Source organism: Vanessa cardui, chromosome Z, assembly GCF_905220365.1.
Source record: "Vanessa cardui chromosome Z, ilVanCard2.1, whole genome shotgun sequence".
NCBI lineage: Eukaryota > Metazoa > Arthropoda > Insecta > Lepidoptera > Nymphalidae > Vanessa > Vanessa cardui.
This window is the reverse complement of record NC_061154.1, coordinates 2,601,830-2,628,407: the sequence shown is the minus strand read 5'-3', so window position 1 is coordinate 2,628,407 and position 26,578 is coordinate 2,601,830. Positions and strand designations below refer to the sequence as shown.

Genomic DNA, 26,578 nt, shown 5'->3' with positions numbered 1-26,578 from the left:
ACTTCATTATCGAACACAAATATTTATATACCAACCAAGTCTATGAATAATCATAAAAGTAGATTTTGATATAACAAGTATCATTATCTTTTAAGCAAAGATAGATAAATCAACTATATATAACTATTTTGACAATTGAAAACGGCGTATTGACTTGATCTTACAAGAAAGCGTTATGACATATTTCCTATACTTCCAATTTTATCAGGTGATATACTACAAAAATCGAGCCACTGCGCTTTAGGAATCTTAAGTTCTGAAGCAGTGACATCTATCTCTACCGTTTGCTGTACAGACAATTAAACGACCGTTTATTACGGTTCCGTACATAAAGAGTAGAAACGCGTCCCTATTACTATGACTTGCAATCTGTTCGTCCGTCGATCTGTCATCAAGCTGTACCTGGAGAATTGCGGTAGCTAGACAGTTGAAATATTCACAAATTATGTATTTCTGTTGCCACTTCAACAACAAATTCAAAACAAATGGATTTTTTTACTCGATATCAATAATGGCCACAGGTAGCCACTTGAATTATTCGTAAATCTTAGTTGTATATTTACTTTAATAATAAAAAAAAAATGTTTAATTGGCTCCCAACAAAAATTTCCAATTTTTGCCTATTTTTGCTCGATATCCAATAAATAGAATAAATAGTTAAAAATATGAATAATTAGAAATTGTTGATAAAATATAAAGATGAGCAATGGCTATAGAAGGCACAGCATAAACAAAACATAACATTGAAAAAATTTACTAATGAATGAAAAAAAAGTTTATATGGGACTTTCTTACCTGAGGTTTTTAGAACATCTTTTAAATAGCAGATAAATGTTTGAATTGAAATGTGTTTTCAATCAATCAAAATAAACTTTGTTAAAGTAGGCTTTTACAAGCACTTATGGATCGTCATTTTACAATTAAGTGAAGCTACCACCGGTTCGGAAAGTAGATTCTACCGAGAATAACCGGCAAGAATATCAATAGTTACTCTTTTTCAACATTTAAAAAATGCAAAGTCAAGTTAGTTAGATACAATTATTTAAATGAATATATCCTGCTTGGAAGTCATCAGGTATTAACTCCACACTTTTTTATCATCTATAAAATCTTGTGATTTATCTAATTATAAATTTGGTACAATTTAATGAGAATAAAGAATCTGTTTCATAAATATTCATTTATTAGTTATCTTACGACTTACATGCTATAAATGTTCATAATTACATAAAAGATTTTTTTGAATTTTAAAATTAAGTAAGTCGAATCGAAAATACTTCAACATTTTTTTTAATTTCATTACATTACAACATACAACATTTTCAAACACAAACATTACAACTTTGTCTTTAAAAGTCGATTAATCATTTACACCTCTTCACCATAGTACCGGACGGAGAATATCTTTTAAAATCCTTCTGTATACAAAACGGACGTTTGTTTATCTGAAAGAAGAAAGTGAAATGAAAAGTATATAACAATAACTAGTGGAACTAAAAGACAGGAACACACATAACATAGTTCCGATGTTTGAGGGGTTTTGATGTAAGGAATGGTAAAATGTTGTCGGTGCCAATTTTCATGGTGTCTATCATCAGGTTAATCTCCTTGTCCAATAATGAACTCATACTAAAATGCATTTTTTTAACTCATGCCCACAATTTATCAATAAGCTCATATCTACTTAAGAGAAGACTATGGAACATTTAAATATGTAAAGGCTGTGTATCTTTGTATACTTGTATAATTCTATAGCGATATATATAATATTTGTTTTGCTAGTGTTAAGAGTATATAATTTTACTGATAGGGTTAAGAGACTTGTCAGATATTTAACCGCCAGACAGTCGTACTCAGTAGAGTGTTAGACGAAGAGAAAAGTGAGTTAGCCAGTGAAATGACAGGCATTAGAGACAAAACGTCTTAGTTCATAAGTTGGTGGCGCATGACAATGTAAGGAATGGTAAATATTTCTTACAGTGCCATTGTTCACCTACCATCAGAGTCCAATTGGCTTATCCATGTGCGGTAAATATATTAATAAAAAAGTAGTAAAGTTATATAGTAGAATATACACGACTCAAGAACCTTGATACCAGTGTATATTTTTATAACATAGCTTACCTTAAAACGATATATCATCAAAACGATTAATATGCTTTTATATGATCCGGAGGCATCCCAGCTTGGTAACGATCCCACATTTTAGCATATAGATTCTCCAAAGCGTTCGTGTAGTGATTGCAGTCAAATAATGTGCTACTCAAACGTGCCTTCGAGACTTTAGCTCGAATGTATTTACGGCTGGAAGATTAAACACATTGTATTAATTTCAAAAGTCTCAGAAACATGTCATGTGTCGATATTTTTAAAAGTGTATGCTTAGGAAAGAACTTTTTTAGATAGAAAAACATTCTTACTAAAAATAAGTACAAATTTATATATTCTACTAGTTGTCATCTACGGTTTTGTCTACATTTTAATGTTTCATCACCATATTATGGCACACAAAATATGTCATTCCTTGCTGTTCAAGCTTGCTTTGCCTGAATATCATAAAATTTGGGTCATTGGTTTGTCCACGATAGAGCAAGAAATATTCAGACAGAGTTACTTTAACATTTGTAATAATATCGCGTTTAATATAAATGGCGGAGTTACTGGAAATTACAATAGATGGCGCTGAACGGTACAAGGAAATATCGTTTATTTTTTATACTTAAATATAAAATTTTTGCTTTCTAATGTTCTAATATATCCAATCAGTTAGATAATGTGTAGCTGATTTAACGTTTTAAGTATTTTATAGTAAGTAATAAGTATATATTATTTTAAAATATGTGAGTTGGTTATGATAGAAAACGAAATAGATCAGATTGATTTAAACTACACGAAAATATAAATATACATAACATAAGGAAGTATTAATTATAAGGTAAATTATTAAACAATTGTTCGAAAATTATTTGAATTTAGATAAACGGAGCTGGCGCAAAACGGACTAATGCAATAATGCGCGCCAAACTCCAATGAAATTTAATTAATGAGTTTTATTTGGTTTCGTCTATTGGTCCCCAAGAGAAATTCTCCATTTTTATTGTATATTTTATTAAATTTAGTTGATTATTTTTATTAAACTTACGTTTTCGTATTAAGTAATAGATAATAGAACTCGACAACCACGAAAACTAGCAACCAGTTCCGGCTTTACTCGGGTGCAAAACTGATAATAAGCATTATACGCAATTTTTTTATTTACGACATCACATTAGAAACATCTAGACTGAACTGTGTCTCTTAACTATATTGTCCATGCATATACAAAAACTAGCCTCTCGGTCCACTCTATCTATAAAATAAACTGCATCAAAATCCGTTGCGTAATTTTAAAGATCTAAGCATACAGACAGACATGATGACGATGATGACGATTAGTGGACTTTACGAAACATAAGCGACGCTGAATGCTGATCAAAATTTTATGAAAACACAACGAGTTAGACATGGAAAGAAGGTCTGTTGAACAAAAGTCATGGCACTGATTATGATTCATCAAACATAAATCAGGTTCATCTTTTCGAGGATAAAATTAACGTAAGAACAGAAAGAGACCCTGATCTAAATAGACCTTCTAAGTCACGCCAAATATACACCTTCCGAAAGCATGTCTTGTTATTTCCGTTTTTATTCTCGTGCTTAGTCTACTGTAGAAAAACAGAAACGAAACGTGACAAATATAAATAAAAATTTAACAAAAAGAAAAACCTACTTCAAACATAACACTATTTTAAAACAAATAAATATGTACTAAATAAAAATAATTGCAAATTCAACATATTTTTAGAGTCCTCCTATGTAAAATGAAATGAAAAATATTAGACTACTTAAAAGTCGATTTACGATTATATAATGTAGTTATAGTTATTGTTATATTTAAAAGTTACAGTTAAAAGTTATGAGGTAACAAATGTAAAAATACAGACGAATTTATAATCTCATCCTTATTGAAGTCGGTTGAAAAGAAATATGACTGTTGTTATTATGCGGCGAAAATTATATTTTTAATACTAATTTAGATTTATTTGTTTAGTTAGGTATTGTATTTGTTAAGATGTTGTTTTGATTGATTGTTTAATTTATTTCTTGTTCATAATGACATAAATGTGACTTATATTCTTATTTTAAGGCGACTAGCTAGAAGTGAAGTACTTGTACGTAATCGCTTTTTATTCAATGATTCAAATAGATTAACCTGGAGTGGTCACTAGAAATCTAAAGGATTAATCCCTTTGATGAACCAATAAAAAGATTATAATAATTCTATATTAAAAAGAATTGTTTTTATCTGGTTGAATCCCACAATAATAACGTCATTTCAAAGTACGTTAGACGCACAAGGACAAATTAAGTCACAAGAAATAAAGTTTATTTGGTACATAATAAATCTCTGTCCGACTATGAATTGGAGGTTGGGGAACATTCTCATCCTTTTGTTTGTCAAACCACAGTCTAAACACAATAAAGTTCTCGAACGTAGGATATTTGTTTGTTTATGACAAGTATTTCTCGATACAGAAATCTGTTTGGAAATCTTAAGACTTAAATGATAATGATCGAAGATGTTATTTGGGTCATTTTATTGTTGTACGCGAATAAGGCTCATCATTATTCACAGATGAGCTCCAAATCTATGTAAGCTTAGTATTCAATATTGAAATTTCGCACAATAGCTGTATGGATGTTCTAATCTAATTACTCATTACTGGATCAGCATTTCTTAAAAGCAAATTCTGAAATTTCAAAATTTACTAAAATAATTTCAGTTTAAACAATAGATGTGACAGAACCGAGAGTATCCAGTGGTTTGAACGCGTGCATCTTAACCTTGCGGGTTCAAACCCAGGCAAGCAAAACTAAATGTTAATGTGCTTAATTTGTGTTTCTTATTCACCACGTGCTTGGCGGTGAAGGAAAACATCGTGTGGAAACCTGCATGTGTCTAGTTTCATCGAAAATTTCCCACATGTGTATTCCACCAACCCGCATAGGAGCAGCGTGGTGGAATATGCTCCAGACTTTCTCCTCAAAAGGAGAGGAGGCCTTAGCCCAGCAGTGGGAAATTTACGGGCTGTTGTTGTTGTTGTATGTGTATACACCTTGAGTCGATATAAAGTTTTCAGATACTTTCAGTCACACTAAAAATCCAATTTAGATTTTATAACATTTTGCACACAATACTCTCCCTATCACCAAAGAATAGAATAGGTCTTAAAACAATTTATCGTCCAATCAAATATCTGTTTAGAAGCTCTGAATTATTAGTAATTCTTGTACATAACCTTTAAAATTGCTACAAAATCAAATATTGATATGTTATCAGCGTAGTATTTAACCTTTAAGTCGAATGAATACTTTAATAGTTACACGAAGCTCTGTTTCGATTTAATATCGTCGGATGAGGTTCAGTACAATTTGCCAGTTTCAATTTGAAGCCAAATGATACTATAAATAGTAATTAGGACGGCTTCTTTATAAGCTTTAATAAAAATACAGCGACACTTATGATGGCAATAAAAACAAATGTTTGTTTTTTTTTTGTAAAATTAAGCCTTTTTTATGTTATAGGTTGGCGGGCGAGCATATGGGCCACCTGATGGTAAGTGGTCACCATCACCCATAGACAATGACGCTGTAAGAAATATTAACTATTCCTTACATCGTCACTGTGCCACCAACCTTGGGAACTAAGATGTTATGTCCCTTGTGCCTGTAGTTACACTGGCTCACTCACCCTTCAAACCGTTACACAGCAATACTGAGTACTGCTATTTGGGGGTAGAATAACTGATGAGTGGATGGTATCTACCCAGACGGGCTTGCACAAAGCCCTACCACCAAGTAAACTACTTAAATCCTCCACTCCTCCACTATTTTTAAAATTACATACATTAAAAGAAGTGTACAGAATTATCCATACATCTATTATAAATGCGAAAGTAACTCTGTCTGTCTGTTTCGCTTAGACAGTCAAGCCACTGAATTGATTTTTTTGAAATTTAGCATGAAGCAAGCGTAAAAATCTAAGAAAAAACATAGGCCGCTTTTTTATATTTTAGACCTTTGAAAAGCGAAGTCGCGTTCGACAGCTAGTATATTATAATTAACATTACCTTGTAATAAAATTACGTGTAATGACAGATCTTATTTAAGTACTGTTTGAAGTTAAATGCGTACGTCTCATTAAATGTAAACATGTCAAGCGGAAGTTGAAAACAATAAAACAACGCTTCTGTTGAACAAATAACATTGGATAAAATGTCCAAGTGACTTAATTGAACAGTTGTTACAATTCAATTAATTTGAGTGTAAAATGCATCAATGAATTCAGAAAGCGATCTCTGTTGTTTTGAATATTTAAATGGCTAATATTTATTTTCAATTTACAAATTAAAATCATTTTTCAGACTCGGGATCGTAATGTTACTTGCAATATTGAGTTTCTATACGAAAAATCAATTTATATTACAGCTAACAAAATTCGCCTTAGTTTAATAGTTCTGAATAAAAATAAATATATTAAAAATCGATAAAAAATCGCCTTACTATTCATTATTCGTCCCTAATTTCACAGCTATCTGTTCGTAGTGTTTCATACTTTTTGCAATAAGTTCCGAACAATCCAATGCTTTGAGCTGCGATGCTGCGACTCTAAAAAAATAATACACAAGATTTTATATAATTACAAAAAACAGTAAATCTTATTCATAGAATAGTGAGGCTAATGATACCTTGAAGCTAATGTTTCTCCAGGTAGCGTAATTACGGGCGTACCAGCCCACAAAACGTCCATTGTTGTCGTGTGACCATTGCAGAGTGATGTATCTAAGCATATATCAGCCAATTGTCCTCGACGTACATGTTCCTCTTTGCAAGCTATTTTAGAAAAAATAATACGTTCAGGCGATATACCTGCAATGAGCATTAATAATGAATTAAAAAACAATCTGTTGGACTATCATATTGTAATGTCTAATTTAATACAATATGTACCTAATCCTTGAACGTATTTCAACATATTTGGTTCCCCTGCTACCGGAAAACTTAATAGCCAAAGAACACTGTTTGGTACTTTTTTTAATATGTTAACCCAACTTTTAACAATGTTAGGATCCGTTTTATATAATTGATTAAAATTACAGAATACAACAGCATCGTCCGGAAGTCCATATTGTCTTCTCGACGTAAATATAATATTGTCGTATCTTTTTTCCCCCGATGCAATTTTCTTATCCAAAAAGTTTATAGAAACACCATTATCTATTGGTATTTTGTTAATATACATCTGTAAGTTAAGTTTCATTAATAAGATTACAGAAATATACATATATCAATAAGTCAAAAATGCCCTTAAATAACTGATTAATTACCTGTTCCTGCTTCGAGCTTATTGTCGATTCAAGTACCCACCTAGGAATGTCTACTTCTCTTACAATTACATTTATTGGTTCCAAATTATCAAACGTTAATGTTTCTTCATAACATTTAACATTGATATATTGATTAACATTAATTTCTTCAGCTGCATTTAAAACTGCTATATTATCACCGTCACACTCTTCACCTTCTATTTTAACATTATATCGAGTTTTTAAATGGGAAAAAATTTGCTGATGATCACCAACAAAGTACGTGTGTGGCATAAAGGCAAACTTTTCACTGAAATCCACACTTGTTGATATCGGACTCGATACTTCATCCGTGATGAAATAATCTATATATTCCGCACCACTTGTTCCCGGATAACCAAGCCACATTACTTGAATCGGTGCCGGTTTTAAAGCAAATATGTCGTTTCTAGCACCTTTCGTATAACCATTCATATTTATTAATATATTTATATTATCACTATTTATTCTTCTAGCAGCTTCAACATTACAAGTTATAAAAGATAAATCGACAAAATGTTCTGATTCTTCAACTATTTTACTACGGAATGTTGTTCCATCGTCTCGATTCAGAGCATAGCAAAAAATTTCTACATTTGAACGATTATGTAATCCTGGTATCGACTGCATTAAATGGGATGTAGGATGATTACCAAAGTCACTACTAACGTAACCGATTCGCAATCGTCCTTCGTATGTTTTTTTATGTTTGAATGTAATCGGAGTGAGCATATTCACTTTTTCTAAATACAAATTTGCATGTCTTGCAGCTATTTCTTTCCTTGCTCTGTTCGATAATGGATATAAGATGGAATGATGTGGGTGTATTGAGGTTAATTTATCACTATTATACAATTGATCTTCGACGATCGCAACGATTATTCGCATTCGATCTTCATAGTTGTCCCAACTACATATAATTTGTAAACAGTGAGCTAAGTTACAATAAGCATCAGGGAAATTCGGTTTTATTTTCAATGCGACTTTGTACGATGCAATCGCTTCAGTGATATTACCCATGTCCTTGTAAATACTGGCCAAATTACAATGGGCATCTGCAAATTGAGGATTTATTTCTATTGCTTTTTTAAAACACATTAACGCTCCCTTGCTGTCTTGTATTTCCCGTAAAGTATTTCCCATGTTACTATAGGCATCAGCAAATTTCGGTTGAATATTTATCGCCTGTCTATAATGAAACAGTGCTTCCCGAAATTTACCTGCAATGTTATAAGAGCGTTATAATATAAATTAAATTAAAAAAACAGTCAGTATTACTTGTGAGTCGCTCGAGGCATTACATTGATTTAATACTTTAATTTGATAATTTAATTATAACTAATGTATTTATCTTCTATCAATCGGTTTAATATGTATCTAGTTTCGGGAAATGTTTTACGCAAAATTCACATTAACAAAAGCTGATACAATTTCGACAGAATTGTATTAATTTAAGTATTAATCATTCATTAAACGTAGAAAGTTCTCCAAACATATGGTAATACTAGATAAAATTAGTTTTAGTGTAACTCAATTTGCATTGCTCATTTCAAATACAGTTTAAATATTATATGGTATATAAATTATTAAATTTGTAATCCGTATGTCGAATTATCATGAGCCGGATTATTGATTAACTCGATGTTTTTTAATAATAAAATTTCCGTCGCAAATACGTTTGTCTAATAGCACGTGGTTTTCGAACAATAGTTTAATCCGAATAAATGTTGATTTTCCGCCTATTGCATCATTCGAAGGCATCAACCAATAACGTGCATATTTAAGTGAAATTAGTTAAAATGACCTTAATCAAAGAGAGTCATAATGTGGGGAATATACTGTGCTCTATAAGAGATTGTTTGACGGATTCTATACAACACATTTAAAGGTACTTGACAGGTAAACCATCAATCCACAACTCTCTCAAACTTGTCAAACATATAGTTTGTATACCGAAAGTGTCAGAACAAACCTATAGTACGACACAACTTAGATGTAGCATCGGCAAATTCAATAAAACCGATTACTGCCAATTTATACAAACAAAAGAAATAGCTCCCTTCATCGCTATAGATTCTCGTGACAGTTCAAGCCGAGAAAACAAGTGCATGTTAATCGACGTTTCAAATTGACGAATGTATCAGGTCATATGATATTACAAGTTATTAAATTTGGGTAAAGATCATATTCATATAAGAAATAGATATTGATAATTTGGCATAGCGTATTTAATTCGGATGTGATCGGTTTTACGAATTAAGCCGATGCTACTTCTAAGTTGTGTCGTACTATACGTACCATAACGTAACACGTGTTTGACAAATTTTGAATTTGATTGTTACCCGTGCTTTATGTTCAACACGATGCAAAGTCATGATATTTTAATTAATATAACAAAAGTTTCTCCACGTTACACGATGCGAATACGATTTACAGAAGAACAATACAAAGCGACATATATTAAATACCTTGTTGCTGTAAAAGGGATGCCAAATTGCTATGAGTCGCTGCAAAATTAGGAAATACTTCCAACGCTCTCAGGTACAATTTTGTTGCTTCTTTAATCTTTCCCTGTTCACGTTTAACATTACCAAGATTGTTGAGCGTATCGACGTGTGTAGGACAAAGATATAAGGCTTTATTGTAACATTCTTCTGCTTCGTGAACGAGACCTTTCTCTTTGAGCGCATTAGCGAGATTGCAATACGCATCTGGGAAATTTGGTTGCAGCTCTATGGCTTCTCTGTACGTATCGATGGCGAGATCTATTAAGCCTTGCTTGTAATATAGACAGGCCAAGTTTCCATGTATAATTCCGTTGTTGGGCGTTAGCTTCAATGATTGAAGATATACTGCAACCGCTCTGAAATAATAAACAATCTTTAATACTTATACCTCGATGATTGAACGTCTTTGTTATATGTTAATATTGCATAAACACTGTTTGAAGTAACTGAGTAAGTTTTATATTGAAACTAGTAGCAGCCCGCGGATTTGCTCGCATTTTAGAGGTTAGATGTTAGTGTTAGGCAAAAAAGTAGTCTATGTCCTTTCTTCGAGTTCAAGTTTGCTTCCTACCAAATTTCATCAGATTCGAGAGAAGATAGGGTCATTTTAAATATAAATGATTTTACAAATACTATTTAAAAACATTTTTTTTTTATAATTAATTGCGAAGTAATAGACATCTTATAATAAAACAAGATGCTTATTGAAAGTTTTATTATATACTTCACGAACGTGAAGATAAACACCAAGATGACAGAGCACGGAAATTGCTACGAGACGGAACTATGCTTAACGCTTCTGCTAATTTTATGCAAGAAAGTACCTTCAATATATATTCCTCTAAACGCTAAATGAAATTACCAAGTCACGTTCGTTTTCGTTTGGCTTTGAATGGGTTTTTTTCGGTCTTGTCAATACAAAATCGAAAATCACAACCGCCCGTAAGCCTCTTGAATTAATAAATTAAATGTAGTCGTACAAAATGAAATAATCTCTACGTTAATTGAACAGAATTCGTTTAATATTTGAACAGTGCTTGTGAAAAATATTGCACGAGTAGATTTATTTCAATTCTTTATAAGTTGCATTATTCATTATTTTGTTATAATGGAAACACGACAGATATGAATATGAATATTGTATATGCAAAATACAGGGAATTAACAGATCTTATATGATTCTATAAAGTATTATAAAAAACACACATATTTATGGTGTTAATGCGGACGCCAAAATTTGGCTAAGTTTATGGTACCCAAACCAATTGACGTTGGAAACAATGATAATCATTTGTTTACATCGTCACTAATCTTGGGAACTAAGACTGGCTTACTCTACAATCCGTAACATAACTAAGTAATGCCGTTTTGGTGGTAGAACATCTGATAATAGGGTGACAGGAGGTGGTACCATCGCAGATGCCCTCGCACTACACTAAATATACGACTTATTTCAGTTTGCACTGAGCACCTTTACGATAAAATGATAACTGTGTTCAACTTTGAAACTTGTTCCGTGAACAGTAAAACAACCTCTAAGATTGTAAATAATATTCAAAACAGAATAGAATTCGTGATACCTTTGTCGTCGTCGTATTAATTTCTTGAAAATTTCGTAGAATACGACGAAGAGGTATTATTAAAAACAAATACTCTCAGTTTGATTAAATATAAAATTAATTAAAACGTACTGAATGATGCCCGCTACTTTATTGTAATGAAATATTTTTTTGTTTTCTTAAAAATTATTCAGTGGAAGTAGACATTGTTTGGAGACTAACCTCAACCAAGATTGTAAAAATATAGTATTCTTTATAATGACAATAGTCTGGCAATAAAATATATTGCTTCCGGTAACACTCTCGCCGGTCTAGTAAATAAGCACTGACGGTGAGTGGTCATTACCGTCTATAAATATTGGCGGAAGACCATTTAATCATTCCTTTCCTAGCTCCGCAAACATTGAGAGCTGATGCTACTATGTCCCTTGCGTCTTTAATAACAAGGTATCACTCGTCCTTCGAAGAAGAACACAATATTACTAAGTATTACAGTATGGTGCCGCAAAATTATTTGCTCATAACCAAATGGACTTATAACCAAAACTAATCAATGTGATAGAATGAAATTAAAATATTTTGGAGTTGAGCGATATGAATCAAATGTCAAATGAGCTGTAATATTTTGCCCCCTTTGTCCATCTTTTTTGAATAGGATGCAACGCTTCTTATTTAAAACATTGGCCCAGCTGTGGTAAAGATACATATGTAACTTTTTTGTTAATTCTTAGTGACAAATATTCCGAAAAGCCTGCAGTACCAATTTTAATAACTCTAATGATCCTGTAAATGTATAATTTACTTTTTTCAAAGCGAAGCAGTGGATGACTTTATTTGTCTCGTTGAAAATACAGCGCGAGATCGTTATCTTAATACTAATGATCCTAATTGTAAGCCTTGTTATTGTAGAATTCAATGTGTTTTACGAAAAATGTTCTAGATAAAATCGAAGCTGAGACAAAATTCGGACAATTTATTACAAGTACCTTAAATATATAAAAGCGAAGTACTACTCACTGATTACTCACGAAACCTTAGTAACTATAAGACCTACTATATATACATACTTCAAATTTGGCAGGATGGTTCCTTATAGGGTGTAGACATCTTCTAAGAATTTTACGAATTTTACGAAAGTTTACCCACGCCTAATAGGGTAAAAAGGAGGTCGGAAGTTTATGTTGAGATGTTTTTTATATAAAGTATTAAATTGTGAGCTATACATACACTATAGTATAGCTCACAATTTAATACTTTAAAGCAAGACACTAGATAAGCTTTTTTGCTGGTTTGTATCAATCAGTTTAGTGTATAGTATATATATTGTGTATTATGAAGCTTCTGAATTCCATTTCGAGTCAATAATAGCCTTATGTAAAAGCCTTGTGGACTAGATTTCATAGATTCGACGGAGACGTTGCTTCGTAATAAAACATAGCATTAATTGCGGAATAAGAATTATAAGAAAAGAAAGACAGTACATCGGTTTGATTTTCAATTAAGTATGAAGTATGGAAGGAGACTACATGGTGTGCCGACCCCAAATAATTAGGATAAGGGCAGGAGGATGATGATGATATATTTTTCAATTAATTAGTAATTATGTAATAAACAAGATTATAATGTCGTTTCGTGTGTGAAAAAGTCTTTACTTTTTGTTGTTACTTTTAACAGCCTTTAAATTTCCCACTGCTGGGCTAATGACCTCCTTTCCTATTAAGAACATATTCCCCCACGCTGTTCCAATGCGGGTTGGTGGAATGCACATGTGACCGACTTTCAATGAAATTAGACACATGCAGGTTTCCTCACGATGTTTTAAACACGGGAGCACGGGATAAATTATAAACACAAATTAACCACCTATATATAGAGGTGCTTACCTGGGTTTAAACCCGAAACCATCGGTTAAGATGCACGCGTTCTAACTACTGCGCCATCTCGGCTCGAGGTTTCGTGTGTATAGGTTAGGTAAGATTATCATTTCTGTTATATATAACAGGTTGTTATTAACAACGTGATAAGTTATTGTTTGAGGCCATTTCAGTTACCACCTACTCATCATATATTCTACTGCAAGACAACAATATTTAATATTGTTCTGTTCTAGTTTGAAGGGCGAGTGAGCCAGTCTAACTAAAGGCACGAGGGACATGATATCTTAGTTCCCAAGGTTAGTGGCGCATTGTTGATATATGGTTAAATATACATTATTTCTTCCACCGCCAATTTTCAGTGGTCCACTTATAATCAGGTAGCCTATTTATCAATTTGCCAACCTATATAAAAACTAGCAACCCGCCCCGGCTTCGCTCGAGTTCGAGGATACTAAATGTACTACAGAATTTGTTTATTAACTACATCACATTAGAAACTTCTAAAATTATCAGTGTTTCATTATTATATTGTCCATTTATAATATATACCTTATAAAAACCTTCCTCTCGAATCACTCTATCTATTAAAAAAAACGTATCAGAATCCGTTTTTCTAGTTTTAAACATTTAAGAATACCTATAGAGACAGAGAAAGCAATTTTTGTAGTATGTATTTATAATACGGAGTGATTAACGAATAATAATGGCTTGCAATACAGAACTAGCAGAAATCGTAAGTGAAATTTTTCAAGTGACATTTTTCTTCAGGACATACATTATTTAAGGACCTTTGAATGAATGATACTTCTTGAATACTAATAAGAAACACAGCTAAGGAGAAAGAAATAACATTAACGTTCCATTTTCAAACCACGTTCTCAATTTTTTATCTTAATAAAAAAAGGTCTTATAAGACTGTTAAGCAATACGATTATCTAAATATTTTATAAAACTTTTGGGTAATCTGTTTTAAAACATTAATTTAATAACGAACGAGTTAAGAGTAGATGAGAGGCACGGCGAGTTGTTCGAACAATAAATTAATTATTAAAATTTTAATTTACGTAAAGAATATAATTTTCGCTACGTTCACTTTGATGTGATTAGGTTTTAAGTTGTAACAGATAATCAAAACATTTTATATTATGCCGTCGGGGCAAAGGTCGGACTTTATACGGCTTTATCTCGACATTATTTCGTGGTTCAATACGTATTAAAAACAAGAAAAAATCGACATTCATTTTCCTAAGGCTCTTTTATAACTAACCTAAATTTTCTATTAACAAACTCTAATTGATGATAAAAATACAATGTATGAGTTTGTTTTCCTGAAACTAAACATAATATTTTATATTCGATGTTTTCTTTCACATAAACTCGCTTGATGCAAATTTTCACTTCATTATTTTTCAATAGATCGGCCAATGCGATAATGAATAAAACAATTAAGAGTATTAATTGAGAAGCCGTCTCAGATATTACTTCACTGTGCAAATGATTTAAGGACTTACGAACTCTATACTATTTTAGATGAAATTTAATTAATATCAAATATGTACCGTATATGCAAATTCTATGTTAATAAACATACGTCGCGCTTAGCAAAATTGATTTAAGTTTTACTCAAACAGAAACTTAGGTATAATGACACATTAAATTATACACCACAATATTGGACCTTTTCTGTCACCGCTTTTTAAAAATGGAACCGTTTTGACATAGCTGTCACATTTGAATTTATTCTTTTTTTTTCTTATACAATCTTATTTTAGTTGTAACTGTTAATTATATTATCATTCATTGAATTATAGCAGTTAATTGAACGCGGAGGAAGCCACACAAGTGATCCATCCATTAAATAATATTATAATCATTCTAAATTCAAATATTTGTTTTTAAAAATATAACTAATTTTTCAATTTCGTTCTTGAAAGGAATGTTATAAATAATATTAAATTTCTGTAGACAGAAATAATTATAGTAGACTATCTTAGCGGCAGCTGTAGCAAGCAAAGTATGAAGGGTATCCATTTAATTTTAATTCTAATGAAAGGAAAGTTTCGAATTCTTTCGCTTGATATGATGATGATGATTAATTGAGATTGATTGCTTGAGCACATAGTTCTACAACTAAGGGTTTATCTATGACAGAACTTATCTAGTATATTCTTAACTATGCTTGGTACTTTAAAGTAGCATTTAAAAATTTATCTTATAAATAAAAATCTTTTATTTTTGCATCGGTTTGTCATTTGACAATTATAAAACAAGGAAACTTATATTTCTTATTAAATAACAAGCATTAAAAATATTTCACTTAACATATAATTATTTTTGCATTCGCCAGCACACAAATAAAAAAAAAAATACTTGCCGTTTGATTTTATTTTTGATCCAATCAACACAGCCGTTCGGTATATCGGTTTGAGTTAGGCGAGGCGGTGCGATGTTGATGACCGTGTAGACGACCACGCATTGGTAATCCATGTCGCGGACATGTCCCGACGGGCCCGCGTCGCTACTGACGGGACGGTCGGGACGCGCCCGCGCCGCTGCCAACGGCTACGCAAGCCGTGACCTTCGCACGTTTATCGCACGGCGGGAATATTTCACGCAATCTATTCACGACATGCGGCGACATTTACTCATGTACATGTACATTTGAAAAAATTAAATTCAAATAAATAATTTATTAACAAAATTGAATTCGCTTGAGCCGTCTTCGTGTATTACAAATAGTGTATGATGAGAGCAATAAAAGTTTTAAACAGTCGTAAAATGTTTACGTGTTGCAATAAAGTGTGCATTGACGGCGCGTTGCGATAGTATCGATTCGTGAAAGAGACGCGAGGTAGTGACGCGGCGAGCGGTACGCGACTGCGGCCGGTCGGTGGGCTTTCCCGCGTGAAGCTCGCGTACAGTCGAGCCAGAAAACAACTTCACTTCTCGATCCCTGTAATCACCCCGCAGTGGCTTTCGTTTGACCGTGCTCGAATTTTAAAACGTTCAACCCGGACGTCTTTTAAATATTAGCTGGGTTGACTGTACTTCTAGTACGGAGATTGGAACTTTTTGACACTTCTCGCTCTAAAAATTAAGTAGAACGCAAAGATGCAACCTTTGCATTTTTAACAGCTGCATAATTTTTTATTTAACTAATTTTACAAGACGATTTAATATCAGGTAATATGTTGGAGCAGTGATATTTCATCATTATATTCGCTTATTATACGATAATTGTCTATAATATTTTCACGAGAAAATTAAATGTCAATACACTACGCATAAAAAAAAACGTTTCGATTGTAAAAAGTTTTTTATGTATATAGTTTTTTTTTTCTGAAAATACGTTTCTTTTATGCTTTTACTTTTAAAAAAAAATTCAAGCCAGTTTTATTAATTTATAGACGCACGTCAAGGTTAGTCTAGAAGCCATGTAATTATACTTTTAATTAAACGTTATAATACATTTATTAAAATGTTTATATTTTACTAAAAAATACTAAAAAGCGATTTCTTTGACTGTAATTAGGTTAATTTATAAATAACATAACGAATTATAGTGTTTATTTGAAGTCGAAAACGAAGGGCGGGTATCTTGTAACTAAACGAAACTACGTCTGAATGATGATATAATATTGATGAGGATGTCCACCTGACCGATTTCGGTTACAGCGTCCAATTGCCCGCGATGTATTATAATGAGAAAAATACGTAGACAGGTATACTCTCTATTCTTTCAGACGTATAATAAAATCGGACACCATATCCTAAAAGACCGGATCCCTTTGGCACAGTACACAAGGTCTTTCGTGCTTTCTGAGGATAGTGTCAACATATTGACAGTTTGCAACTTCGGACTGCTACTGACAATTTATCGAGGAAATCTTTTAATGTCTAAATCGAGTTTAAATCCATGACCTTCAATAACTAGGCCAAACGTGAGTATGCAATTTGTAAGATCGAGGGTTTCACATATTATCGAAATTACTGGCAATTACTTAATACTAGCAGTTGCCCGCGATATTGCTCGCGTTTTTGCGTTTTGGTTGTTATGTGTTTGGCAAAAAACACTATGTCCTTTCTTGGAGGTCAAGTTTGCTTCATACCAAATTTCATCAAATTCGGTTCAGCGGTTTGGCCGTGACAGAGCGACAGACAGACAGTTACTTGAACATTTATGATATTAATAGTATTAATATTGATTAAGGTCTTTACTATACAAACATTAAAATGAGTTTGATAATCATGACCAGAGAACCAAAGTCATCGACATAGTCCACCGGATTAGTAAGCTGAGGTGGCAGTGGGCCGGTCATATTTGTCGCAGAACCGATAACCGTTGGGGGAAACGTGTTCTAGAGTGGAGACCGCGTCTCGGCAAACGTAGCGTTGGACGTCCTCGGGCACGGTGGTGTGACGACTTACGCAAGATGGCTGGCAGGAGCTGGATGCGAGTAGCCCAAGAACGATCTCAGTGGCGTGCAATTGAAGAGGCCTATGTCCAGCAGTGGACGGAAATGGGCTGATGGATTGGATTGGAATCATGACCATGGGGAATGGTGACAAGAATAATAGCAGCATTTAACGTTGATCGCAATTCAAATTCTCTAGATAAAAAAATAAGCAGTAAACAATAATACGTAATATTATACTTACATATAATCGATGAGTTTGCACTCACTACTAATACAAGTGTTAATAACCATAAGAAATAAATACCTCAATTTTGAAAATTCTTGTGTTCCGATTAGAAGGGTGAGTGAGCCAGTGTAACTACAGGCACAGGGGACATAACATCTTAGTTCCCAAGGTTGGTGGCACATAGACGATGTAAGGAATAGTTAATATTTCTTACAGCTTCATTGTCTATGGTTATGGTGACCACTTACCATAAGATGGCCCATATGTTCGTCGGCCAACATATACCATAAAAAAGATATGGAATATTAAAGTACTGGCTTTTTAAAAATAATCTATAAATGCAAAAAGTAATTCTGTATTTGGTTATGCTTTCATGACTAAAACAATAAACGGTATCCCGCGTGAGAACAAAATAATAAATTATATATATTATTCAATAAATTATTTTATTTTAAGTAGTAAATATTTTTATTTTATTTGTAACTTTGATTATTGTAAACTGTTGAATATTGTTTTGAGGTATTACTAAATAAATAACGCATTATTTAAATATAACAGAGCACAAATTCTGAATACATTCGAATAAATTATTTCGTATAATAAATGCATTGAATTTTATTCATAATATTAAAGTAATTTAAATGAACTTTTTAATATTATGATTCTGAAAATTTTGTCTCGTCATTCATTTTTTTACCGATACATATACTGTACTACATAATATAATTTAAGGTGATATAATTCTGATATATTTTGGCCACAGCAACCAGCATTATACGACAAGACACCCAAAATATTTGGTAAAAATAAAAAAAGTGTTCTAAATTCCAATTAATTTGCCAACTTTGAATTTAAAAAAATAGAATGTTCCTGAATTATCCTTTCAACTACAATATCAATACACGAACGAATTATAAATTCGACACATAAAAATTCGGTGACGTCACTAGTATCATCAATACGAATACACTGAACGGTCCTCGACAAAATTAAATAAAGCAACTATTACGGAAATAGCAGACAACCTTACAATATACGTTAGCAACAGTTATTTATATGTTATTTGTATCGGATACACGAATACAGACATGTAATTTTGTCTCTCGGATTGGATAGGAAATGGTCTTCACTGCCAAGACATTGACATCAGTAGACTGACATTGTCGATGTACTTCCAACCGTGAGAGCGAAAACATTACGTGTGATTCTAATTATATAATACTGGCTCACTCGCGTCTCGTGCAATACAACAATACAAATTGTTGTTGTACTTTTAGTAAACATTGTTGTATATTTAGTGAGGTACTAGAATCGTTTATTTTTTATTTAAACAACGAGATTGACACGAACGTTTAAACTGAGTAATTATTATTATTATTTTTTTATTTACCTACGGCCAAGGTCTTTTGTTTTAAATATATAATAAAGCGAGTTCGCTTTATGATATTTTTATCAAATATCAATTTTCACTATGTTCAATAATATTGAATATAATTAATTATATTTTAAGCTATCTGTTTCGACGATTTTGAATTTCATGGAAATAATGTTATTGCCGAAAAATTAAATCATTTTAGTCTTAGTTAGAATAGACTGATCAAACAGACAGACAAACATTTTAATATTGCTTTTTTTCCATAACATTAATTTTTTTTACATAGACTCTTTAAAACTGTTTAGTTTTACATACTGTATTTCATTTAACGTTCCCTTTTAATTTAAATTATTCTCTTTGATCGATCCCATAACGATTGTAAACGTTCATTATTTTAATGAAACCTTTTGCGCACTATTTCTTTTATATAAATACCTATTATGTCAAAAAAATATTCCATAAATAATATTAAGAGCAAAAGTTACCGAAAATGTTATAGAAAAACGGGCTCGACAAAAACGAGGAAAATGAACACACCTTCCTTCGGGCTATTAAAACGAAATGCGAACGAAAATTTCGAACGTCATAACTATATATTCCATTGACATATATAAATGTACACTTTATGAGAGTAATCGTGCTTGTTTCATGATTCGGTTTTTGACTTAAATTATTCTAATAACAAGACTATACTAGTCGTGAACCTTTGCAATTAATTTCTAGTTTTTATTTATTGATATTGGGCCCACCACCGACCAAAGACAATCGCGCTGTAGGAAAAATTAACCGCTCTTTTCATCGCCGATGCGCCACCAAACTTGGAAACTAAGATATATGTTCCTTGTGCCTGTAGTTATACAGGCTCAATCACCCTTCAAACCGAGACACAACAAGTACCTACTGATGTTTGACGGTAGAATATCTAATGTGTGAGTGGTACCTACCCAAGCGGTCTTGCTACCAATTAAATTAAGTTAAGTAAGTAGTTAGCGAAAACTAATCATTATTCCAGTAAAGCGACAAAGTGCTGTGAATAATCTAACACATCTTCACAATACAGCAACGGAACAGTTCTTAAATTAAATAATAATGAGATTCCTGTCGCGAATTTCAAATGAAAATTTAATTATAAAAATGTACGAAAGAGAGGCTAAACTAGAACCTTAAATTGGCAATCTATAATATAAATGATTTATATAAGCCTAGGAATATAACATTCTACGAAGACCGATGTGACCTCTTTTTAATTATGGAAGCCAATTAAAATTGTATATCTGCGTAAAAAAATTATTTGAAAAATAAACTCAATCGAAATAATTGACAAATACAGCATTACAAATGTTTGCTTATAGAAAAAAAAAGTATTATACATACATATATATATATGTATGTGTGTGCTTGTGTATGTATGTATGTATGTATACATACATCATTGAATACAATACAATTTGCTATTTTTTTCTGTTGCCTTTAAACTAAGATATATTGTAAACACATCCATAACTACATATAAATACACACCAATAATTTATCGTGGAGGGGCGCGTCGTCGTGACTGAAAAGATCTATACCAAGTTATAAGTTGTCGGTACTGATAAATAGTATAATTTAAATTAGAAGAAAATTCCGAAGATTAACTAATATGAAACGAAGCCATTTTCTGTCCTAGTTTCGCTCAAACAATCGTATGATGCTATCTCTTTCTAAATTTCCTGAGAGAGATTATATCAAAACACTTAATATGTATCTTATTAGTTTCGAGTATCAGGTTCAAGGCCAAAGTGTAATTTTAGTATTAAGTATAATAGGTAATTATTATAATATACACATGAAGGCTTATAGTATGCAAAATTATGATCTAGATACGAATATATATATATAAGTATAGATACCTATCTAAGCCTAAAGAAAATGTTTTATTTCGTTCAAGCCTAATATATATAATATTTAAGTTAGAAATACTAAGCTGACTATTATAAGATTTTGCATAAGCATTGTCAATACGGTAACATAATTTATGTATTTTTCTGAAAAAAAAGCAGCAAAATATTGATGAAGTATTTTTCTACATATAAAAAAATTAAGCTTAAAAATATGTTATTTAAAGTAATTTTATTTTCGAATCACTTATTTTACAAATAAATTGACGTAAAACTAAATTCCATTCAATAGTTTTCCAGTTAAGCTGACTGGAAAATTGTTAAATAACCACCTGATAGCAATTTCGATCACGCGCAGGCGAGTCCACGGGCTCAAGCTACTTACAATATATTTTAATATAAAAAGTATGCCATACCGTTCAGAGAATGCCCTGAAGATATCAATTTAAAATATTACATAATTTAATTATTCCATGAAATAAGTTCCAAGATACACGAGAACATTTTTATTATAAGTAATAAGAAAACAATTTAATCTCACTCACTGATTTTTCGTTTCTTTTCGGCTTATAATTAATATATAAAGATATATATGAATATCTAGTCCAATATTAAAACCTCGTTTTGATAGCTAATACCGTCAACAGCTATAAAGTATGACTGTCCCTGAAAACTTGTACGCAAAATCGGTTAACAGATACTGAAAGCGGAATGAACGAAGTCGCTTTCGAATTTACTATATTAGGATTATAAATAAGATATTTAAAGTATGTATACGCTTAGATTTCTAATAATTTACTTACAAAATGTTAGCTTTGCTTATTCCGTTGAAAGATATACAAAAATTATACGCACACATTAAAACGCAACCCACACAATTTTATTGTAATCCTATCAAACCTCACGTTTGTGATATAGGTCAAAGTAACACCTACGCGACACCTACACGAACACTCGAGTGAAAACAGCCACAAGACATTCACTTGTTATGAGTGAAAAGAAATTTCTTATCATAAACTCCGAAAATGCCAATCTCTCTAAATACGCGAGGGCCTTTTGTCGAGCGTGTAATTAATATCCCTGAGGTTAAAACTTTTCGAATCACTTTGAAAGTCGAGTTTTTTAATCGAATGATGTAACTTTTCGAATACGAAATAACGACGATATCTCGATTTTAAAAATGGAACCGTACTTATTCGTAATTTATCGTTTTATTTTCAAAGGAGGAAACCAAAAAAGTGCATTTGAGGAAATGTAGAGGGTTTATATTTGAACAATTCTGGAAGCTTTATTCTTTGTAACGTTTGGCGTCTTAGAATCTTTATTAATATCATAGTTCAAAAGGCTCACTTACTTAAAGAACGAAGTCACTTAAAAGAAAAAAAAAATATCCTATTTCGAAACAACGTAATTTCTTTTGTGTTAATTTTCTTCAATGAACATTTAGTACCTTTTATGACCGTTTTATTTATTTTATCTTTTATCATTATACGCTTAATTAAGTCCATTAGACATCTTAATTATTACGTTCTAATTGTATATTCTTCGTACGTTTTAATAAAGTTCCATTTAATTTTTATATTGAATCACAAATTGATATTACAAATATATTTATATAAATAATATGGTTAGTATTTGTACTTTATGTTAAATTTAATACTTTTGAATGAGATTTATATTTACGTTAATTTATTGATATGAAAATGAAAAAGAAAATAAAACGAGAATTCCTTCATATAATATATTGAATTGCTTAATTTTTATCATATTTAGTATCATTAACAGCGCAAATTTTTTCATCAGTATAAAGAATATTAATAATTCCTTAATGCACCTCAACTACTAAGATGTTATATCCATTATGCCAGTAATTAAACTGGATCATCCTTCAGACCGGAATATAACGCTACTTAACGATAGTATATCTGATGAGTTCATGACACCTAGTCAAACAGCCGGGCCGTCCACTCGCCAAGTCACTTAGGCAACATATTGTTTATTGGATATTTATTAGTAGGAATAAAGTGTGGTATTACTTTAGCGACGCGTTCTGATTTCAAACGGGTGCGGTTTATTAATAAATAATATGATACAAATAAAATAGATACCTATAAATCTTAGGAATAATCATTACAAATTAAACAAGCCGACAAAAACTCTTGGTGGTAGGGCTTTGTGCAAGCCCGTCTGGGTAGGTATCCCCCACTCATCAGTTATTCTACCGCCAAAGAACAATACTCAGTATTGTTGTGTTCCGGTTTGAAGTGTGAGTGAGCCAGTGTAATTACAGGCATAAGGGACATAACATCTTAGTTCCCAAGGTTGGTGGCACGTTGACGATGTAAGGAATAGTTAATATTTCTTACAGCTTCATTGTCTATGGGTGACGGTGATTACTTACCATTAGGTGGCCCATATGCTCATCCGCCAACCTATACCAAAAAAAAGCTTAGTAGCTTTTTTTTGGTTCTGCTGTCATGTGTCATGTAATTTAAATTAATATCTTTAAATATATTACAGATTTAAAAAGTAGCGAAATAGGAGTTTGCATTGTCTAATTCAGAAAGCTATGAATTTCATGTATTCAGTGATATTCTGTATACGTAGAACCAGTATTGCATCCGTGCGAAGCCGGAGCGGGTTGCTTGTATCATATATTGTACAAATAAGTAAAGGTTGAGGAGATAAATATCTACAAACAAACGAAACATTTTCTTTTATAATATTAGTAAAAAGGTGTTCGTGTGTACCTTGCTTAAAAGATATTTCGTTAATTTGTTAAAAGCAATTATTTTGTAACAAAGGTCCTTTTACCGTTTATATTGCAACAATTGTCTTTGTAAACGACGTTTATTATTTATGACAACTCACAAACGTTCGGCATATTTGCGTCCAACTGACCTATTTGTGAACATTTATTAAGTTTGACTTACTATGTAAGTACGTTTTATTGATTAGAAACTTTGTACAAGCAACGTCCCCGTTCTATATGAATATTTTGATGTCATACCGTATAATCCTTTTTGATTTTAAACAATGCTTGCAAATTTATTTAAATCAATTTTAGTAAAAAGAAAACAATGCCATTATTATAATGATTTCTTTCGAGACTTTGAAGAAAAAAATGTTCGTCTCTAAACCAAAAAAGGTCAAATTACGAAGTGCATTTAGCTATAAAATCATTAAATAGTTTAAGACAAAGTCGCATACCGCTGTCTATCCCTATGTATGCTTAGATCTTTAAAATTACGCAACGGAATTTTATGTGGGTTTTTTGTAATAGATAGAGTGATTAGAGATGAAGGTTTTTGTATATAATATACTGACAATATAGTAAAGAAACACTGATACATTTAGAAGTTTCTAATGTGATGTCGTAAATAAACAAATTCTGTAGTATATTTAGTATCAGATTTGCATCGGGGCGAGTCGCTAGTAAAATGATATACGAAAACCATCGCTGAAACGCGTTCCATTTTCTATGACGTAATGTTTGGTATATGTGTATTGGTTAAATATTATTTCATTTAGATATTACAAAAAAATGTTTCCTTGTACATTAGTATGGATTGTATATGTATATATATGTTACTATAATATGACCTTGTATATAAAACGCGTTCATTCGCCATCAGAGGGGGCGCTCTCAGAAAGTTCATGACCCCGTCTGGTGATCTACTGTTGAAACCTCGGGCTCAATCATAAAAAGGTATACTCGCGCCTAAAGCTAGAATATAATCTAGAAAATGTGTTCTCACATAAATGTGTAATAGATAAATTCGTACTCAAATCCTTGCTTTCATTCGTTTGAATTTATTTTAATCAATGATACTATAGCAGCTTGTAATTAAAATATATATACTAAAAGTCGTAATTATAGTATACAGTACTTTTTATATGTATTAATAATTTCGTGTAGATCTACGATAGACGAGATTGAAATCTATCCACAATTATAGTTCATTAAAAAACAGTATTTTTTAGTCGACAACATATATCCGCAACATTCGTATAATCGAGATATTTCGATGTTAAATCCATACAATTCAATGACATGACAGTTCAACCGGCGGCCATGTTTGACGTTTACAGGTGCGTTCAGACTATGTGTTCCGAATAATAATTTCGTGTATCGGTAGTTAGTATGTTTATACTTGTTTCGTCATGTTTATCATACTCAAGCGAACCCTGTTTTTCATCTAGTTTCTATTATTCTAATTTTAACAAATACATTCTCAGTATCTCATTAACTTTAATTTAATTAAGTAATCTATCTTTTTTGTAGAACAGTCATACTTACATTATCATCTAAGTAATTACTTTGTAGATAAATACGCAAAATGTGTAACGTTACATAATATGAAAGTTATTCTACTTTGTAGCTAAAAACCTTATATAATCACTTTGGCCTGTATTTCACATCAATCTAACACTCCGATAGAACAGATATACATTATGTATAAAACACCTGATTTAAATTACGAACCTCACTTCACTTGTTTTTCCATTTCGTATATTTCATTAAGGCGTTTCATTATTCATCTGCTTATGCTAAGCTAATACTAACATATTAAAAGTAGTACTAAGACTAGTTCTATTTTTTGTGTATTATCCTAGACAAAGGTATATGTAGAGAGATATTACATTGAAAGTCACTCGAATTTTCGTTACAAAAGCGGAAGCTCTCAATGAAAAATGGTCAAACTTCAATATGATTTGAAAAGATTTTTCACGAAAGGAACGTTTTTTTCCCTTAAAATGTTACCCAAGTTTTTTATCAAACATATATTTTTTAATATTAATAAGTTTGTGTTTACGAACCTATCTGTATAACACCATAAAATAATAAAGGTTATTAATAATATATGATGACGTGATAAGTTTCATTTCAACCGTTATGAGCGTTAATTGCGTACAAATTAAAGTCAAAACACGAACGAGGTCATCTCATCATAAACGCATTTAAGTAGGTCATGCTGTTCTGAGCTTTTTTAAATCGTTTTAAGTAGTTTCAGTATTACATAGGAAGTATAATGACTGCCGTTTGACGGTTACAAATTTACTCACAAATAAAGGACACATTTAGAATTAAACTAAGATTTCTAGTCTCAAATGTTAAAATGAATTTTAAAAATGGAAGCGGCTTTATGTAATTCCTTATTTCTGCTGCGAAAGAATGTACTAATGTACCTGTGAATTTATTTGCGAGATTTATAATTAATTAATAATCATATTTTATAGCGTTAAAACGTTATCGTCAGGAAATTGGCCAATTTTTATGCATATTAAAT

General features: G+C 31.7%; 1 protein-coding gene across 1 annotated transcript; it reads right to left on the bottom strand.

Moving 5' to 3' along the window:
* Window positions 1–1,178: 1,178 nt before the first annotated feature.
* On the bottom strand, window positions 1,179–16,252 carry LOC124543340 (UDP-N-acetylglucosamine--peptide N-acetylglucosaminyltransferase 110 kDa subunit-like). The gene is made up of 8 exons (XM_047121539.1): window positions 15,763–16,252; window positions 9,914–10,308; window positions 7,428–8,665; window positions 7,051–7,342; window positions 6,789–6,969; window positions 6,604–6,708; window positions 2,125–2,304; window positions 1,179–1,445 (listed from the first exon to the last, which is right to left on the bottom strand). The coding sequence occupies exons 1-7, from the start codon at window positions 15,873–15,875 to the stop codon at window positions 2,151–2,153; spliced, it is 2,478 nt and encodes an 825-aa protein (XP_046977495.1). The 5' UTR covers window positions 15,876–16,252; the 3' UTR covers window positions 1,179–1,445; window positions 2,125–2,150.
* Between the last annotated feature and the right edge of the window lie 10,326 nt (window positions 16,253–26,578).

Bases quoted from the DNA above. Each gene is read 5' to 3' on its own strand.
- LOC124543340 (XM_047121539.1), bottom strand. From the start codon at position 15,875: ATGGATTACCAATGCGTGGTCGTCTACACGGTCATCAACATCGCACCG. The intron at 7,343-7,427 runs GTAATTAATCAG...CTTAACTTACAG, and splicing joins TAAGCTCGAAGCAGGAACAG to ATGTATATTAACAAAATACC. The intron at 6,970-7,050 runs GTACATATTGTA...TGCTCATTGCAG, and splicing joins GAAATACGTTCAAGGATTAG to GTATATCGCCTGAACGTATT.